The 21,658-nt window shown below is 40.4% G+C and overlaps 1 protein-coding gene across 10 annotated transcripts in view; it reads left to right on the top strand.

Annotated features, from left to right (window-relative positions):
- SHISA6 (shisa family member 6) overlaps window positions 1-21,658 on the top strand; it is a 228,885-nt gene that overhangs the window by 143,712 nt on the left and 63,515 nt on the right. For 5 of the 10 annotated variants that reach the window (XM_075178160.1, XM_075178159.1, XM_075178157.1 and 2 more), the window contains one exon: window positions 19,788-19,871. The exons of the other annotated variants lie outside the window; for them this stretch is intronic. In XM_075178160.1, coding sequence (XP_075034261.1) covers window positions 19,788-19,871 — 84 coding nt within the window. The remainder of the gene's footprint in view (window positions 1-19,787; window positions 19,872-21,658) is intronic. 10 annotated transcript variants of the gene reach the window in all.

Below are 21,658 nucleotides of genomic sequence, written 5' to 3'. Positions count from 1 at the left end.
ACATGATAGGCTGCATATTCATGATATGAAGTGCCACAGTGATGTCACTGGTTACTAGTGAAGTGATAGGCTGCATACTCATGAATATGAAGTGTCTCAGTGATGTCACTGGTTCCTAGTGAAGTGATGGGCTGCATACTCATGGATATGAAGTGTCTCAGTGATGTCACTGGTCCCTAGTGAAGTGATAGGCTACATACTCATGAATATGAAGTGCCTCAGCGATGTCACTGGTTCCTTATGAAGTGATAGGCTGCATACTCATGGATATGAAGTGTCTCAGTGATGTCACTGGTCCCTAGTGAAGTGATAGGCTACATACTCATGAATATGAAGTGCCTCAGCGATGTCACTGGTTCCTTATGAAGTGATAGGCTGCATACTCATGGATATGAAGTGTCTCATTGATGTCACTGGTTCCTAGTGAAGTGATGGGCTGCATACTCATGGATTTGAAGTGTCTCAGTGATGTCACTGGTTCCTATTGACGTGATAGGCTGCATTTCTATTAATGTGAAATTGTTCTGTGATGTCTCTTGAATTGATCGGCAGGACATTGTTTCAGGCAACAAAATGGCTACATCTGCTGTGTTTTGCTCCACTTTTACTAGAATATATGTTAACAATACATGTAAGGGGGCTGTCTGCCATTATAATAAAGTATTCTTGTAATTGACTCTATCAAGGTTTTCAGACACATCCCCCAGTTGGTCCGTTCATAAGTTCCTCTTTATTATGAACCAGGTTTCCCTATAAAAGAACTCCTCTGTAATCCATACATAATACATCTAATTTTATTGCAAGAGACGAATGTACTAATAAAATACAAATATAACTGAGTATAATTGTTCATTCGGATTGCACAGACTATCCATTACCCAGGGAGGGTTTATTGACTGCGGCTGTTCAGGCTCCCTGAGCTCCTTAACAAAACAGCCACTAAATCTGTAATATAAACCCAACAATGCTCCATGAAATCATCTCCTAGGCCTGTGTGAAAATGAATCACAGGTGAAGTCCAAGATAGTTAAACGAGATTATATTTCAGCCAGTGATGCACTAAATTTATTATAACCATGTCTGGAGCCTTGTGTTATAAGTCTGGATAATGGCTGATAATTATATGCACTGGGGGGGGGGGGGGGATCACAGATTTACTAATGTTACAGTCCCTCTTGGCACACAGAGAGTTAAACATTTATTTTGGGTTTTTTTTTGTTAATTTAAGATTGTCTTATTCATCATAACTTTTGTTAGAAGGGTGTAACTTTTATTAGTAGGGTGCTTTCACGTTAAGACATGTCAGAATCTCTTTAAATTTTTATCTAGCCGCAGTGTTAAAACCATGATTGCCAACTTTGTAGACCTGCCCTCCTAGAGATGCAAAAAGGGTGGGGGGGTCCTACAAAGTCAGAGTGGGCGGAGGAGACCTGCTGCATCAAAAATACTGGCACTGCAGTCTTTTGAGCTGCTGTGACATCACAAGCCCCGCCCCTGCATAGCAACCCGTCAATACAACCGGTGCATATCTGCAGAGCAGGCCTGAAAAAAAGTCTGGTCTGCTAAAAGAAAGGCACTTCCGTCTTACATTACCAGCAGAAGAAGGGTGAGTTAGTATGAGATAGTAAGATTATTTAGTTATTTCATGTACATTAGTCAACTCAGTAAAATACAATATATATACAGTATATGTACCAGACCACCAGTATGTCTTTAGTTTGACGTCTTTTAAAAGCTGTTTGGATGGCAGAATATTACTCTGGCTCAGGATGGAAGGTGCGTTGTATTGCAAGTCTGTAGCTTTTTAAGTTGTTTGTAATTCACACTTTCTTTTTATTTTATGTTTTTTACAATGCTGCCCTGGAAAGTGCAATAACCTAGGTTGTATTAAATAATCAATGGTCAAAAAAAAAACACATAAAACTTCAAACAATTCAGGTTATTGCAACTGTAACAAAGTAGAATGAAGATAGAACACTATGTACTGGAGGAATATGATCACGTTAGTAGGTTATGCAATCAGTCTATACAATCTACAGTACATTTTCCACAGCAACATTTAATGGGATTTAACTTTACTGCAACACCAAAAAATGAAAGTTGTGTTGCATTTCGGCAAGAAACAGCCTAATTGCTTTCTGATTGAGCTCTTTAATTAGTCACTGGTTGGTCTGCCATACATGTATCCAACTTTTTAATATCTCACCTCTTCCACCAGCCTGTTACCCGAGACGTCTCCCACAAGGGGAGGAATATTTAAAAGAGTCTTATAAATGGGTATAAATATAGGTAAACTGCAATCTAACACATTTATGTTAATGGCATGATAATTGAGAAATAATTAGTCTTTAATAATATTGGCTTGAAGTTTTTTTTTTATGCAATTTTCTAAGTGCCTTAAAAATAGCCCGTTTTCCTAATTGCAGTTTTCAATTAAAGCTCTCAGCCGTGATACATACAGACTCTTTAGCATGTAATTATGCAGCCAATTGTAAGAGATGCATTAAGCTTTTTTTTCTTTTTAGATGTCATTACATTTTCAAACCCATTAATCAAATCCCTATAGGGGTGAGTCCATGTCTTTTGGGGTTTGGGAGACTTGATCCAGATGGGATGAGACCACCTTAAAAAGAATACTGTATATGGGGAAGGAGTCATTGTGACGAGGAAAGTTACTGAAAAAAGTACTAATGGCAAAGTAACAAGATGACGCAGCATGACAGCTGAGTATTGGTAGGACTGTAGGAATAATGCACACCCTATTGTAAGTTATCATCTTGGATATCTCAGACCTATAGTTATAGCCTCATGGGTTTATGTGGTCACAGAACTCTTCAGTAAGTTGCTGCATTATCCTAAATTTAGAGTGGCAGTGGCGATAGGAGAAATGTAATGGGAATGTAAGTGAATGGAATGAAATGGTTTTACAATGAAGGCGGTAGGAGTAGTTCGATTTCGACTGCCTATATATTTCATTTGCTTCAGCAGGGCAATGAATATCATACCTTTTGAAAGTTGGCTTCCAGGAGCCTGCCGGTGGAGGTGGGCGTGATGGAGGGCGGGGCTCCAAAATTTGCGTCATTTTGGACCCGCCCCCGTGATGTAATGACGCAACTGCGTAATTTTACAGCAGGGGGCGGGGCCAAACGTCGCGATTCCCGGTGAATCGCGGCATTTTGGACCTACTTCTGCCCACTTCCAATGCGGGAGATTGCCACACTCTCCCGGGAGCATTTCGCAAGAGTCTCACAGACATTCCGGGAGAGTTGGCAAGTATGATCTATCTATCTATCTATCTATCTGTCTATCTGTCTATCTACCTACCCACCTATCTATTTATATATATATATATATATATATATATATATATATATATATTACCAGCAGCTACTCAAAGGACAGTGTCATCAAAACTGTACAGCTTTCTTTTCACTTGCTGCAAGAAAGAGGCTTGTTGTTTATTCACTAAATAGTGCTGTCTACCTGCTTGCTGTGCAAGGCTCTTGTAGAGACACAGTGAACCTCTACACTAGGCCTGGCCATCCTGTGGCTCGCTAAGTGTTGTGAAACTACAAGTCTCAGCATGCCATGCCAACATTTAGCTGGCTATCTACTGGCAAAGCATGCTGGGGCTTGTAGTTTCGCAACACCTGGAGAGCCACGGGTCGGCCAGGACTGCTGTACGCGCAATGACTCCATATCGGTATAGAACAGCAGAATGCAGAAGACAGAAAGAAGAACGCATAATTTTGCTCTTTTATTTTTAAAGTGATCTTTCTTCATTACGATTATAATTCATACTTACCAACTTTTGCAGCCAGCTGTCCTGGAGGGGGCTCCATCTTGGGGGCGTGACCACATGAATCACGTTGTTAGGCCACGCCCCCCTGTCAATCTGTGCATTTCAGCCTATCAGTCGGTGGGGGCGGGCCAGGATGACGTGTTTAGCATCGTACCCACCCGATTCACAATCGAGATGAGCTGGACCCGGGATGTTGTCCTGTTCTCCCAGGAGTCCGGGAGAACTCCCAAAAATTCCGTAGGCAACTATGTTATAATTATTATCATTTCCCCTTTAGAACCTTGACATTCCCAACCACACTTGAAGTGCAGTGGGCTTAGGCAACCAGCGCCTCTTCTGGAACTACAAGTCCCTGTCATACGCTGGCTGATATGGCATGCTGGCACTTGTAGTCCAACACCAGCTAGCGAGCCACCTGTTGCCTAATTATGCGCTGCAATAACCTATTGTAGTAACTTGTAGGATGTTGCCAAGTCTTGCCAGGATTCCCTTTAATGCTCTGCATTTGTCACTGTCAATTAGAGCATGCACCTTGAATGAGATGTGATTATTGTTAACGAGCAGTTCCCCTATTTCAGTAAGGCTGTAAGTCGCATCTCGATACCCTCTTTTTTAAGCTAAGCGTTCATGAACGTTCTGAAACACTGATCCAGCTTTCTGGAATAAATAGTTCTCTCCTCTTGACCTCATTGCCAGTTTGTGCTAGAAGTTCTGGTAATCAGAGATGCTGCGGTTTACTGGAACTACTGTAGATTTTGTTTGTTTATCTGAATCAGTCCGGCCCCTCTATCCAACGCCCCGAGAGAGACAGAGGCTTCTGACAACGTCCCAGGGTAAGAGATCTGATCCTTTTGCGACCTATAATGGAACAGTATTTAATAGATAACATTGTGATTGACACATCTGCTTCACAGCAGTTTCACCTCAGCTGAGGTCTCTCGTTCTGCACGTCACTTACAGTTTTCATGTGGATTAGTTTCCAACTTTTGAAATCTCATTGCCAGTAGCTCCATTTCTGACACCGCGCTGTGTTAAGGTTGCTTAATGCCCGAGACATTTCTTTGACAGACACCGGCCTCTGTTCTATCTGCTTTTTCCATTTCACACCCACTTAGTAAAAATTTGGTTGCTAAACTTTTAAACACTTTTTCACCAAGTTCTGACTTGTTACAAATTAAAGAGCTGCTAAAAATAAAACGCAAGTTCCTTTGTATAGAAATGTTAATACTGACTTTGTCCGACCTAATTAAAGTGTTTCGCTCATGGGAAGACTTTTTCCCCCACATTAGACTTCCTGTCTGAAAGTCGATTGAAGGATTCCGTCAGAGCCATTCAGAAACTAAAATGGGTTCTTGAAGAGATTGTGTAGACATTTGTTTCTATAACTTTGCCAATTTCTGTCATCATATGGGAATTGCGCATATTTGTTTGTATTTATTGGGTCAATCACCCTCCCCTATCAAAGCCAAGGACAGGGCGGGCCCACCATTCTGAATGAAAGAGAGGTCTAGCTACGCTAAATCATCCCCTTCCCCCCTTCCTGACATAAAGTCTAGGGGGTATATTTACTAAACTGCGGCTTTGAAAAACTGGAGATGTTGTCTATAGCAACCAATCAGATTCTAGCTATCATCTATTTAGTACATTCTACAAAATGACAGCTAGAATCTGATTGGTTGCTATAGGCAACATCTCAACTTTTTCAAACCCGCAGTTTAGTAAGTATACCTCTAGGTCTGCCCCTGGGATCTATATGTATATTTGAAATGTAACCGCTAACCTCACCATTTTTCGCAAGACAGACAGAAAATTACATATCCAGATTCGGGCAAGACACAGTACTTTGGTGGATACTTAGTGGATAAGGTTTTGGCCTGGTTGGATTGTGGACAATTTGGTAGCAATTTTATCTTGTTCCAGATTGTTGCGATGTCTGAGAGTATAAGGACTTTACCTATTATTATCAGCTCTCTGTCGATGTAATGTCCACATTCAGAACCCTTTCTATAAACTCCCAAAACCAGATTTTACTTATGCTCTTTACCTACAGATGCCCCTTTTCCTTTACAGCTGAATATGCTCACGGACATAGAAGCCAGCCTTTGAGCAGACCCCAATATTTGGAATGATGTTGTCACTAACCATTTCTATGGATAGCTTATGTGGGGGGGGGGGGGGGGGGGCGTTAAGAGAGCATCCTCCCATCATTTTTAAAAGTTATCTCCTATGCTTACGGGTACTTCCAAGACCAATCTTCAGTGTTTATAAGTTTGGGATGACATATAGTAAATAAATAAACAGACTAATAATAGGCTACTAAATATACTGCATGAGCTAATCAGGAGAACGCTAGAACGACTCATATGGAACGTTGAGTCAAACCCACCCAGCTGCCCTTGCCCCCAGGCAGGTGCAGCAAACAGGGAAGGACATAAGCCCTAGGCAGAACTCTCACAGTTGTATTTAGGTCTTTTTTTCTAGGAAATGGACCACAGGTGTCCTGCTGATTCCCTGTTAGTGAGTGAAAATAGCCAATAATGAGAGGAGATCTCCCCATTGGTCAGTCATGAGAGTCAGAAGAAATGTTTGTCCCTAAACAAGATCCAGAAACCAAGAAGTTTTCAGAATCCTCCTGCTCCCATCTCAGTTTCTTTACTTCAAACATACCAATATAAAGAACTATCAAGTAAAAAGACAATATACAATGCCCTATTATTCTCTTATAAGGAAAAGTCAATTGCTTAAGGCAATTGCTTCAGTTTTCTTGCCCTTGAGCCAGTCCTTATGTTAGCTCTTCTGGATTTAGCCTTAAAAAAGAAGAAGGAGCCTCATGCCAACAGCTGACAAAGAAATGCTGTTATTTATCTGTAATCAGAATAAGAACATTGGGTACTGCTGGGATATATTGACTGGGCCTGAAGAAAACCTGGTTAAGTCTTGCCCTATTTTAACATGATTTTACAGTTAATCTGGAGCCCATCAGCCCCACACCCCAAATCTGGGCCGGCGGAACATTGTAAGCCCGGTAAACATGACAGAAGGGAGCCGTGCTTACCCGGGCGCCTGCCAGCTCCGTTATTGGGTGTAGGGGTTTTGGCACATGTGACGGGTATAGGGGTAATGGCACATGCACAAATTTGGCAGAAGGGGGTGCTGAAAAGCCTGTCACCGGCCCTGCCCCAAACTAAGCACTTCCGGTAACAGTATATATAAAACTGCTAGCATCCTAATACTTTTTGCTACATAGATTGGACAACTAATAGTCACATTTGGTTTTTAATGCAGCCCCCTCTATACCCAGAGCTACTTGCAACAACTGAAGCGGCTCTGTGGCCCGCCTAGGAGAGCTATATGCATGGGAGAATATTATAAGATGACTCTTCATATAGCGCAACTTGCAATTTAGATCTATGGGTCATCTGTGCTCCTAATGATTTCATCAAAATAAAATGAACCATTGAAGAAATTCTTCTTGCACCACGCACACACCCATACACAGCGGTACGCTCGTCAACGGAGCTCTTCCTTGTTTAATGTTGTTTTATTGACTTTCCTATTGTAATGCAAACCTAGTAAACTTTACTGAATTAGGTCCGGAGAGACACACAAAGAGATTGCCCAACACAAATAAATAAATCAGAGAAATGTTAGAGGTTTATTTTTCCCTTACATTGGGGAAATCAGGGCCTACGAAATTGACACCAAGTCCTGCGTAGGTTCTGGAGCTCAGCGTGACTAGGAAACTTCCTTTATCTGAGGTAATTACACGATTGGAGAAAATGGTAAGAGACATAAATGGAATCATATTGCTTTTAATATTTCAGCTGGCCTCCTTCCAAAAAACATAATGCGGATGGCTAAGCATATAATTGTATAAGCAATAAAACAAGAGAGTCATAATCTTTCACTAGGATCCATCCAGAAATATTTTCCAGCACCATGTGGAAATGCTAAATTTACTTAAAATCTTGCATAAATTAAAATAAATTCTCTATTGTATCCTGGTAAGAACAGATGTTTTGAAAATGTGTTGTATAGGATGTCTTACCGACTTCATTGTGTTGTTTACAGTTGGCTTTTGGAGAATAAGTTTGCCTCATTGGCAAAAGCATAGTGATTGGCTATAGAAAAAGCAAAACAACTGTTTAATACATAACAGAGCAGAGCATTTTATTAATACAGTAACGGTAGTTTGATGGGAATCAGCGCATGTTGCTGTTTTAAATTGGTATGCTGATACTGTACTCCAGTCTCTGATTAAAAAAAAAAATAAGTCACACCCTACCCAGCTATGTAAATTGGACCCACATCATTTACACGATACTCAGTGGTCAGCTGATCATGGCTTGCACAATCAGCTGACCACTTGAACAGAAGTGTGCATTAGGTTTCAGCTCATTGGAAAGGTCACGGTCAGTTGAGATTCAATACATGGAAGCAACACAGTTCTTTTGGAATATTATCTAGGCTTGGATACCCAGAGAACAGCTGTATTGGAGTAGAGAACCAGGGGTAAGAAATAAGTAAATGATGGAATCCCAGAAGGGAGAGGTGAGTTTAAACTTTTATCGGAGACCAGCGTTATCCTTGCATTGGACCAGAACCAAAGTCGTTGCTGCTATCTTGAATTCAAGGTGATATAGAGAGGATTGGGCAGCAGAAGCTGATATGTTTTGCGATTTTTTGTAAGCATGTAGAGAGTATATGGAAAACGTGTGAGGAATTCAGTATACCTTTATCCAGAGATAATATTATTATTATCATCACCACACACATAGATACCCTAGTGTTAATTTTGTCAGCAGCCAATTGACCTACCAGTATGTTTTTGGAGTGTGGGACGAAACCAGAGATAAGGCCATGATCAGGAACCAAACTCATGACCCCAGTGCTGTGAGGCAGAAATGCTAACCACTGTGCAGATATGATTTGAGAAAAGGCATAAGTCACGAGAGGAGCTCTGGCTAATATAGATAGATAGATAGATACATAGGCAAACCGAGGGGGGGGGGGTTTACTAGTGCCTGGAAACCCCCCTCCAAGCCTGGGGCGCTGTATAATTGAGGTGGCTGGACCCTGCTCCAGCTTCACACAGCTCTGCTTAAAAAGGGAGAGCAGTGTGCACCTAACAGTAGAGCACACAGCATTGCCCATGTATATTATGGGGACAGGAAGAGTTGGAGAGCAGCCAAGGACTGTCTAAAATTATAGCCACGCCCCCATGCATGATGGTCACTCCCACTGGTGGCATGGTGCGGAAGCCCCCTCTGCAAATCCTGCGTTTGCCCCTTAGATAGATAGATAGATAGATAGATAGATAGTGATGAGGAAGGGTTGGGTCATGGGTCTTTTTATAATCCATCATCAGCCCTGTCTATTAATTAACATTTTATTCTCACAATATTCATGGGCAGCTTTCATTAAAAGCCATCCTATAGCTCAGTTACAAAACCTTATTATAGGTACAGAACTATCTCATTCAGAGCAGTATCAACCACAAAGTGGCCAACATGATGAGGAGGCCCACTGAAGATATGGAACCAGGGATCGGTGCAGAAAAAAATGGAGCTCTATCACTAGCAATAATAGCAGATGATAACTACATTTCCATCTCTCCAGTATAGTAAAGAAGGGGGGGGGGGGGGGGCTATCACTTAAGTTTTGCACTGGCATCTGATTCCGTCACAGTATTGTCTGGTTCTCAAGACCTCGGTAATATGGAACTGATGACCCTAGCCAGAAAACCCCACTGTGACAGATGAGGACATGAGATAAGGGAAAAAAAAGACATTAGTTTAAAAATGCAACTAAATTCAATACAAATTATTTAAAAAAAACATTTTGAAAATAAAAGGTATTTCTACAGAGAGCTCTTTTTTCTATATTGTGAACTTTTCATCAGTTACAAATGTTCGTTTTGTGTAATGGAATCTGGAACATCGGTTATTATAGAGCCATATGATCTTTAGTCTTCTGGCACGCAGTGACCCAGATAGTTTTGTTTTCGATTGACCCCTCTACCTGTATATTTTCTTTAAAGGTTTACCTCTGGCTATGGTGGTAATTGGATGTACACATGCCAAGATGCTTTCCTGATAAACATGCCTTCGGGGGTGTTGCAAAGATCATCAAGTATGAGCTCCACGGGAAATCATTCTCTATGTGGGCTAACCTGATGGATGAATGGAAACTGTATTGTATTGCATTGGAGTGCGGGTTTTATAAACATCATCCATGTTCCAGTACTTCCACAAGTCTGAGATTCAGTGAAACAACATGTAGATACTTTTTTGGACCCACATTACATCTATAATCTATATATAACGTTATACATACTACAATAAATCACTATTGGAATTTTCGAGTCCTGTGAGTGCCATTGCTTCTTGCTTTGTATTTTGAACGGGTCACCCTCTCAGTATGCAAGTCTATATTCACGCTGGGTACTTTTCGTATAGTCCTGCTGATGTCCGTCCCTTTTAGCCTCCATGCAGTAATGGATTATGTTAAGCAAAATGATCACTTTACTCACACATCCCAACATTTAGACGTGCACAATGGAGAAACAAATAAACACCACCCCTGACCCACTCAGAAATGCCCACTATTGTGTAACTCCATCCAGCTGTTTAAGTCTGTGAATCGGGATTGATCCACCAAAATCGGTGCATTGGGAGGTATGATTTACAGACAGGTGCCTTCCATACATTCATAAATACATTTTATCATAATCATCATCATTATTTATATGGCGCCACAGAATCCTCAGCACCGCACAATCAACAGAAAATAAACTGCAAAAAAATACAGAGAAGTAAGGGACAAGATAACAATAGAATCAGTAAAAATCATTACATGAGACTATAGCAGAGGTGTCCAAGTGCAGTCCTAAAGAGTTACCAACAGTTCATGTTTTCAGGATTTCAGGGTTTCTGGTGGGAGCAGAGGCAGATCTAGTGAGCTGTGGACCCCGGTGCAGGGAAGCGTGGAAGAGAAACCGGGGCCCACAGCTCGCGAGTTCCCCGTGCTTTGGGCCCTATAATCTCCATGGGCCCCAGTGCACCACACCTGGTGCACCAATGGTAGTACTGCCACTGGATGGCAGGGTGGGATTATTGCTGACCCAGCCAGATAGATTAACTCACTTGTGCATGATTGCATGAGAAATCCTGAAAAAATGACCTGTTGAGGACTGAACTTGAACACCTCTGGACTATAGAGAAAGTAACTACTTAAGAAGAACCAGAACAAAGGAAACATTACAAAGAGGCTGAGGAGATAAGAGGTAGAGAGGGCCAAACCTGTAAGAGATAACATTAAGCGGATTAGGGTGGTATATGGAGACGATAGAGGTGGAGTGATACGGGCAGATGGAGCGTGAGAAGGGAATTGTCTTAGGATGGGATCAGGTAGGTAAGTGTGAAAAGGTGAGTTTTGAGGTAGCGTTTGACACATGTAATTATATTTAATTTATACAAAATGTAAAGCAATTTTGTTTGGATGAAACTTTAACCTTTAAGGCATCAGAGGGTCATGTACTGATGTAGCTCAAAGGTGCAAATCTACACTAATAATACAGCAACCAAACAGATATTCTCTTTCATTGACAATCTTGTAGTGGACCTATGAAAGCTAATTGGTGGGTTGCTATGGTTTTAGTTAGCGATGAACAACATTTTCAAAACTGTTCCATAAAATATTTGCCTGCGAAGTGTAGTCTATTTTGCTGTTTATGATTTGGGCATAAGTGTTCCCAACCCTACCTCAATCACATCATGCAGCAGAATTCATCATCATCATCATCATTTACTTATATAGCACCACTAATTCTGCGGGGCTGTACAGAGAACTCACTCACATCAGTCCCTGCCCCCAGTCCAAATTCCCTAAAATACACACAGACAGACAGACAGACTAGGGTCAATTTTGTTAGCAGACAATTAACCTACCAGTATGTTTTTGGAGTGTGGGAGGAAACTGGAGCACCCGGAGGAAACCCACGCAAACACAGGGAGAACTTACAAACTCCTCATAGGTAGGGCCATGGTCAGGAATTGAACTCATGACCCCAGTGCTGTAAGGCAGAAGTGCTAACCACGGAGCCACTGTGCTGCCCCAGAATTAATTACCCACCCTTAGCCCAGTTCTGGTGAAGGTGAAGCAGAAGTGGAGCTTCTCTTTAGTTTTCGTGCAGATGTGCTCTTTCAAGCAATGTTATAAAAGCACCTCTCTTCCTCTGCAGACATTTGTTATAGGATCTCAGCCCCTGTCCGTAATAGGTCTCACCGGCCGTGCGTCAAGCAATCAATCTACCAGGGTCTACCGCTGTCAATCACTTGTGCCAGGCTGACCTGCTGGCTAAAGCTGCCTATTCCTGTTTGTATCATGAAGCTTAACATATAATATATACAGTAAGCCAGTTCTTAATGAATGTGGATGTGGAAGGTTTAAGCCCATGGACAATAAACTGAACAGTGGAAGATTTAAGTCTCCACTCTCATGTTTGTTACTCTAATCCTCCTGAGCAAATGAAAAAGGGATGTGGAGAGGGGACAAGGGCAACTGAATAATAAAACACAGCTTGTAGCGATGCCTGAAGCGCTTACTAAACTGGTGTCCCAGCCTCCCAAAATGGACTCAGCAAAACGTATTTCATCTTAACCCTTTCTTCAGAATACAGAATCCTCTTGTGCTACAGGAATGTCTGTAAGAACTTGGACTATCTCCTAGAATCCTCATTCTCACAATACACAATTTATTTATCTATATACATTCACTATCTTGTATGTACCTGCGATATATGGCCATATCACAACAACTGTCTGGGATATTATCCAATCTGAGCAGCAAATTTATAGTGATTATTCTGTAATTCTGTACCTTTTCTTCTGCCTCTTCCCCTTCATTCCCCTTCGCTCATAGTTATCCTCCGTTCCTCCTTCTCTCCTTCTCTCCCTCTCTCCCCCGTGTCTCTCTGTCTGTCTACCCCACCCCTTAGATTGTACGCTCCTTTGAGCAGGGTCATCTCTCCTCCTGTCTTCACCACTTTTAACTCTGCTCTCCAGCTACCAGCCCTCCTCCTCGAGGACCCTCTTCCCTCCCGTCCCCTCTCGCTCCCTCCTCTCCCTCTGGGAGTTTCCCTGTCACCCGTGCCCTCCCTCCTGGGCTCCGTTGTATGTGGACCCTCCCCTCTCCCCTCCCCCTACCCTAGTGTTGAGCTCATTGAGTTACTGTGTTTATTGTTTACTGTACTGTGCTGTCTCACCTCGTATTGTAATTTTGTTACTAGTGGCGCCCTATAAATAAAAATTAATAATAATAAAAATTAATATTAATGTAGTATTAGCCCATTTCTTGTATGTTTACGTTGTGCTGTAGTGAGAACGATGGTGAACAAAATGTTTGCAGCTTATTCATTAACGAATCAACTTAATGAAATCGCGATTTGTCTCAATATTTTTTACTTTTGATTGATTTACAGCATATTTGACAATTTTATAGACCTGCCAGCTGGGAGATGTATAGGAGAGGTCCACAAAGTGAGGGCAGATCGGTGGCATCATAATGGCTTGCGGAAATTGGCATCATGCCTCACCCACCAATGCGCTCCGCCAACAGAACCAAATCATTGTGCATGTGTGGGCAGGCCTCCACTGCTGCATGATGATACATTTTGCATCATGGCACAGCGGTAGGTGTGCCATGCTGGCTCTCATCCCCAACCTCTTTTCCTGCCATCGCCATCATCATCATCATCAACATTTATTTATATAGCGCCAGCAAATTTCGTTGCGCCTTACAATTGGGAGCAAACATTAATAAAACAATACTGGGTAATAAATACAGACAGAGAGGTAAGAGAACCCTGCATCCAGGAGAATTGCAGACAGGGAGGACCACTGGAATTCCGTGCCCATCCTGGACATCCTGGGAGAGTCAGCATGTATGAGTTACAGGTCATACAGAAGGCCAATACACTTAAAATACAAGATGATTTAAAAAGGCATTTTAAAATGCCCACAAATATATATGTAAAGGGTGCCATACTTATGATATTTCTCTTTGTATTTACATTGGCTATGTTGTTGAGTACATACTATTCTCTCTCATCAGCCATATCAGAAGTTAAGGGTAATTTACAAATGTGCACAGATTTTTTTTATTGGTCCAAAATAGCGTTTTGGATCACCTAGCGCATTCATGGGTGTACGCCCACAACCTGGTTCTAGAAAGGAACCAGAAAATCAATCTGCATCTACTTTGTGGGACTACAGGTCCTGAATGGAAATGCGCTCGGTGAGAATGAAAAAAATCACATCAAAGTCCTGTCAACTTTCACTTTAATTCCACTCATTTCAACGTATGCTTTTCTCCTAAAATAACGCTTGTTTTAGCCTCATCTATGCCTGAAGTCAATGAGGAGTGTGAGGGGACATCCATGCTGTCTTTTTACACGTGTCACTTCTGTGTGTTTTAAATATTTTTATTAAATTGGTCAAAATACAGCTAAAAATGTAAAACTGAAAGTAGAAGTTGTAAAAGATCCCATTCAAAATAAAGGATGGTTTCAGTTAGCGTCATCTTCTAAGTACCCGTATATTCAAAGTCCCTTTGTGGGCAGGAAACTGAGGTGCAGTCCCAAGTAAATAGGGAATGCCCTCTAAATGTGTCCCGTATTTGCCTGTGGGTACATAATTAGGTGTATTCATGACCATAGCAGAAAGAATGCTCCGAACCCCCCACCATCTTCCTTTCAGAGAATGTGAAATCTTGCACCCCCCCCCCCCCCCCCCCATAGGCGCTTGGCCTGCAAATCCACAGGCTTCATCATGAATGCCATCAGAGACCTTGACTGTGATTCTAAACATCCATTTATTTTAAAGACATATGGATCCTAGCAAAACAAATTCACAACAATTTCAGTTCAGTTTTGCTTCAAATCAATATTTATTTGTAGAATAAAAAAGTTGAATTGAACATAATTGATTTGCAAGTTCAATTTTATTTTGTTTTAACTATATTTGATTAAGTTGCTATAAAGGCATTTAAAATACATTTTTGTGGACACTTAAGGAAAGTAGACATTATATACCCTCATTTATTAACAGATAACTACAAGCTGTGGTCACTGTAGCCCATATATCCTGCACGCCAATTATAATGATTTAAAAGTACTCCGTTTTTTTTACTGTGATGAGAGTGGAAGAGAAAGTTTTTAGACAATGGGGTTGTGCTAATTACTGCCCAGTGTCAACTTCCTTGTTTTCACCTATAGATACTGTAAACGCCTTATTGTAAGGAAGCCACTGGAAACAAAATGTTTAATAAACAAATGAATTTTTTCCTAAATTGCACAAAACTGTCGAGAACAGCTTGTCAAAGAGTAACCACTTGCTCTCCTATGTGGCACAGTACACCCAGGGCAGAGGGGTTTGATTGGAACTTCAAATTTATAAACGTCAACTCTCTGACCAATCTCTATTGGCCTAAAATACAAAATTCAACATAAGTTTGTGCCTGATAGGAACAAATGAATCCAAAAAGCTTCAATACGATTTTCCTGTGGATCAACACTATGTTATGTACTAGCAAAGCCATTGTAAGTTTATGTGATATTCTGTTACACTGACCCTAAGCTTTTATTTTTATTTTCCTTTTGTATTTGTCTTCTATTAATATTAAAGGATACATTTATTCTTGTTATAGGACTTTACATAGTTTCTGTGACAGTATTAGCAAGTGTACATAGGGAGCTCACAGTACAGATGCCGTTGTCTGTTCTCTCTTCCCCATAATTACTTTCTCTCCCCCCAGAGCTCTGTGGACATTTGATAAGTAGGAGACACAACCCACTGAGCTTGCTCATAGCCTGCACAGAGAGAGGATTTAATACACCGTCCTGCATATATATTGACACTGCTAGGCATAATTAATTAAGGGATATTTTTGACATTTGAACCCCTTTAAAGGCAAAATAAATTTATATATTATTTTTTAAACATCTACTCTAGCTGCATGGAAGTGTGTTAATATTGGTCATGTCTGTTTGCCTTCTTCTGTATATTTAGGACACCATTATTATTTATATTAAATGTGTTTCTAGAAAGCAGCGAGACCAAGGGAGCGAGACTTGGCTCAGCAGTCTATTAAGAACATTTTAAAGGAAAAAAAAATGCAAGTGGCCCAGTGACCCAGCCCAAGGTAGCCCACAATGGGGAAGATGCCCTCCTGTACCCCAGCACAGCCAGCCCCCCCGTTCTGATACCAGGCAATAAGTTTGTGAAATATTGGTTCCTTGGCATACATGGGGTCAAGGGTGAGCGTCTGCGCAATTTAGACCTAGGGGTAAATTTATCAAGCTGCGGGTTTGAAAAAGTGGAGATGGTGCCGATAGCAACCAATCAGATTCTAGCTGTCATTTTGTACAATGTACTAAGTAAGTGACAACTAGATTCTGATTGGGTGCTATATAGGCAACATCTCCACTTTTTCAAACCTGCAGCTTGATAAATTTACCCCTTAGACTGAGTGATACTTGAACATTTCCACATATCTACTGAGATATACAGTACCTACAATCCCTGGCAGTCAAAGTGAAACCTTTTAGCCCCAAATGTTGTAATAGCTTGCACCTTATATATACTTACATGTTTTGTGCCATAAGGGGGGGTGTTTCAACAGTGTTTTTATAGCAAATATTAAATTAATTTTTTACCTTTATTGACTTTTTCTTTCTATTTGTGCATGCATTCCTACAATCCTTAAGTAGGTTCTATTTCCTCTCTGTGCTTTACAGCCATGTACTTCCTGTGAGCACACAGGGTTATTTATTTCCATCATCCTGGCATGTGACTCGACGCGGCTTTATATTGTTTCAATCGCAGCGAGCACAACAGTGGTATGTTGTATCTCGGGGTAAGGAAAATAAACTACTAGGTCTCAGCATCCAATACTTCTGTTTTGTTCCTAAAACAAAACAGAAAAAGACAGAAGGTGACTGAATGTGTGTATGTGGACCAGAGGCCCTTGTTTAATATTTATATAGCAGAATCCACTCAGTAAATAGAGGAGCACATGAGGTATGGTTTGGCTTAGTGCAGTTTTCCCAGTCTGAGTAAAGATGAACATCCAATATCTATCATATGCAGATATGTTTATCTCTGTGACTCATAAGCAAACAATTTCTAATCCTTCCATGATCCTATAAACTTCCTTCCTTAGTCTACCATCTGGAAATCACTTCAGTGGCTCCGTTTTCAGTCCGCTAAACAGTCCCTGAAATAATGTGGCGGTTTCACTTATAATTTTCACAGTCCTGAGGTAATTTTTTTTTCTCAGTAGCTTCCAATGCTTTAGATTTGGCGATAGTTGTTACTATCACACGTATTATAATATTAATTTATTTTTCTCTTGGTACCCTGCATGGGAAGATTGCTAATTATGTTTTATTAATCAAAGCTGCATAATTACTACACACGTCAGAAACCAAACAAAAGCAGCATGGGGCCTTCCTTCCTAGCGCAGGAATTACCTCATGCCGCAGGGTGAAGGTGAGTTTAGCGTTAAGAAACATTTTCTCAGTGTGGGTTCCTTAGCTCCATCCAACATATTGAGGATTCCATTTGGAACCTTGACGTGAGTGGCTTGTATGATAGTGTGATGTATTGAGCGGAAGCTAGGTTAACGCTTTACAATCGTTTTTGCTTTCAACTTGTGTGGGTCCGAGGTTGAAATCACAGGAATCCATATTGGCTTAAAATGATGGTACCCTCAAGTTACAGATTCAGTGGTGAGTCAGTGGTCATAAATGACAGAAACTTAGAGCTTGGAGTTGAGCTCTCCTTGGGAAAATACATGTGAACAGGACAGAGACCATACACCAGATACCTTCTCCCATACAATTACTCTCTATTGACCATATCTGTTATAGGTGCCATAAACGCTGCAATATGACTGGCCAACCAGGTCAATTTAGACATAAGTGGGCACAAATCACACCATGTATGGGCCCAGAAAGTTTTCCGATCCCAATCAACATCTACAGGGGATCACTCAGACATCAACCCGGGATAGCTAGTAAATCTGGCCAGGTGATGACAGCATTTGTCTGTGTATGCGGTCATCGTCTAATGAAGTTACCTTGACCTTTATAATCTGACCGTTCAATTCTAACTGCCAGATATATGCTGAAATCGGATTGCCCTGTGTAAGAATCCTTAACATTCCGGAATGGCCCAACAGGGAAGGTTTGCTGTCTACAAAGGAACATTCTCACCAATGAGAAACAGTGCCACATGCTAAGCCACCGTGACTTAGTGGCATCATAGTACACCTGTCACTTATGCAGAATGTTGGCAGCCATTTTGGGAATGTATCCCATCAATTCACACGGTGCCAGTGACAGCACTGAAGGGTTTAGTTTTATTATTTGTGCCGCAGTGATGTCACTGGTTCCCAGAGAATTGATTGGCTGCCTCCCCATGCTATATTGATTCAGCCCACGCACTCTATATGTGACAGCCATTCACACCTCTGACTGAAAACAGAAGCCCTATCTGCTACCATAATGTGTACAGATTTCTAGTTGAGGTCCCTGTGGTGGGTTACTTAGCAACCGTGTTATAAAAAAAAGATGGTCAAAAATTGTTTATTTTTTTATTTCAATAATCTCACACAACAAAAGGGAGTAAGAACGCCCTCACTTCTCCCAACGTCTTCATCTGGCTGATGCAGTCGCCTGCTCCTCTGCAAATGTCGCTAACTCACTCCACACACACATGTGCTTTGCCGTAAATCCTGGTGCACCTGCTTAAATCCAGGTCCACGGCGGGATCAAACCGATTTCACACTGTACCTTGTCCATTTTTGCGTTTCACCAACGACCTCCACTTCGTTGATTGTATGAAGCCTTGCCTTTCATAGTTACTTCATCGGAATTTTTATTTCATGTAAAGAAGTTTTAATTTTCTTTGTATGCTGAAATATATAAACATTGCATGTTTCTCTTTTTCATTAAGTAACACATCTACTGCATATAATAAGCAAAATCCCTCAGTGAATATAGTATAACATGGTCTGATAATACTTATCGGTTGGGAAAGTACGAAAACTCATGTGGTTTGTTAGTTGTTTACCATTTTATCGCTATCTAGTAGAAGCAATCTGCAATAGCATTGCAGGAGTTATGCCGATTAGAGGTGGTCAACAGTTTTTCGCCTAATTATAGAGATATTTTCAGAAGATAGAGATCATGGATCAACAGGAAATCGCTGATAGTTAATATCAATCTGTGTAGTAAAGGTGTGTAGTTCTGGGGGTTAATTGGACTGGGATAACTGAGGATAATCTAACTTTCAGGATGTCCTAACTAAGCTATGCTGTGACGCAAAACAGGATAAGTGTAGCTGTAATCCTGCTTCATTCTCATCTTTAAAGAACCAGTGACAACTTACGTAATTAGTTAAAGAGATATTGTTTGCTTTGGTAAATTGCTCAGTGTTTTTATATTACAAATGAACTGCTTTTGACAAAACATACTATGCATAGATACATTGTCAACTATAATTAAAGTGAGCCTCTCATCTGCATACCGTGAAGGCAGCCATTTTGTGGGATGGACCAATATTAAGCCTAGTAATGAGTTCTATCTCCATTAATTCATGCCTCAATAATGTCATAAGTCTCTAGGGTATTGATGGGGCCCATTCTCATGAATATCAGTACAGCATTCAAAATGGCTGCCTTTGCTGTGTGTAGGCAAGGGTACGCTTTAAGGGTTTGTGGCATTTTTTTTTCTTTTTCTGTATAATCAGTGTACATTATGTCTCCACTTAAGCATGAAGACTATCTGTTTAGGGACCCCAGTGTCTGGTGTTGTACTCCATCTACCACTTTCCCGCTGAGATTTGGGACGTCACGATGGTTGTCTGATTCAAGGTGAATCGGAACACCGTCTGTGAGAATTTATCTGTATTTTTGTCTGCAGCGGGAGCCACGGGATCTGGTCACTGGAGTCCAGATGTCATCAGAAGTTGCAGACGGGAGAAGCGCAAGATTCAAGAAGGGACGGGTAAGTGGGCACCGGGTGCCCAAATAAACAACGTTGGGTGGAAAAATAAGGATAATTTGGAGTCTGAGCAGTTGTTGGGGCAATTATGTGAGGGACTCACAGCCCCCAGGGCCATGGACGGTTAGAATGTGCTTTCATGACAACTTGTGAGGAAGATGAAGACTATCATGTATTTTGAGGTAGTTTTGGGCTAAAGCTGGAAACCATTGTACGATTTGCATCTTTTCCCATCAGGCACTGCAGCTATTTTCAGACTTCTGACATCACAACATAACTGACTGACTTACTGCACAATTGGTAACTAGATATGATTTGATCAATCACACATTTTTATCCTTTACAAATAGTTTATCATAAATGGCAGGACCGGAGGAAATTGAACAACTGACAAGTGAAAATTAAAATCAGTACTTCATTACATTAATATTAACATAATTCACATTAAAACATTGTTACTGTTTTAGTTAATTTAATGTCTTATTAAGCTTCAGTTTTTCAGCTGTGGAAGTTAACGGGTCTAACCCTGAAAAACTAACACCTATATATATATATATATATATCAGTAATCGCCTTCCCGTTATCATTAAACTAGAGACATTTAAGAAACAAAATAAAAACCAAATCTAATGGCAATGTTTACTGATGCACAGAATTGGCTTAAATTTTGATTATGTGAAAAATCAATCTTTAATGTTCCTGTAAATTACATATAATCCACAAACATGTCACACTAATATTGGATACATACATACACATATATATATATATATATATATATATATATATATATATATATATATATATACATAGATATATATATATATATATATATATACACAAAGAAAAGTAGTGCATTAATTTAGCGCAATCAAACATCAAAGAGCAAAAAGATCAAGGAGGGCCTCTGTTACAACAAATTGTATAATAGGGAACGATCAGAAACCATCAAGCCATGTAATTAGGAACTAACAGTCCCCAAAGGCAATAAATATCTGTCGGTTTGGACCTGACTGTCAATAACATTAATATAGCTTTTATATATATATATATATTTTTTTATATATATATATATATATGTATATATATATGTATATATATATATATATATATATATATATATATATATATATATATATATAGTTTCTCGCTATTTATTAGAATTTATTATTGATTAAAGTAGCTCTTGAAGTGGAACTTTACACAGGCTCTTGACCTTTGGCAGTCTATTGGCTTTGGAAAACAAAGAATAAGCACCATTTTTAAAACATAACATTTGCTTCATTCCCCATTTGTATGTGGAATTTCACATATTTACTCTGTGCAGAATTTTATTGTTTTGTTCCACCCAGAATTCCCCCTATAATTTTGTTTCACACAGAATTGAACCTATCATTTTGCTCCGCCGTGAATTCCCTCTATCAGTTTAGTTCCCCCTATAATTTTGATCTGCCCCGAATTCCCTCTATCAGTTTAGATCCCCCTATAATTTTGCTCCACCCTGAATTCCCTCTATCAGTTTAGTTCCCCCTATAATTTTGATCTGCCCCGAATTCCCTCTATCTGTTTAGTTCCCCCTATAATTTTGATCCCCCCCGAATTCCCTCTATCAGTTTAGTTCCCCCTATAATTTTGATCTGCCCGAATTCCCTCTATCAGTTTAGTTCCCCCTATAATTTTGATCTGCCCCGAATTCCCTCTATCAGTTTAGTTTCCCCTATAATTTTGATCCGCCCCGAATTCCCTCTATCAGTTTAGTTCCCCCTATAATTTTGCTCCGTCCTGAATTC

The sequence above is a fragment of the Mixophyes fleayi genome, chromosome 6, assembly GCF_038048845.1.
Source record: "Mixophyes fleayi isolate aMixFle1 chromosome 6, aMixFle1.hap1, whole genome shotgun sequence".
Classification (NCBI taxonomy): Eukaryota; Metazoa; Chordata; class Amphibia; order Anura; family Limnodynastidae; genus Mixophyes; species Mixophyes fleayi.
The sequence above is the reverse complement of the archived record's forward strand: the minus strand, read 5'-3'. Positions and strand labels throughout refer to the sequence as shown.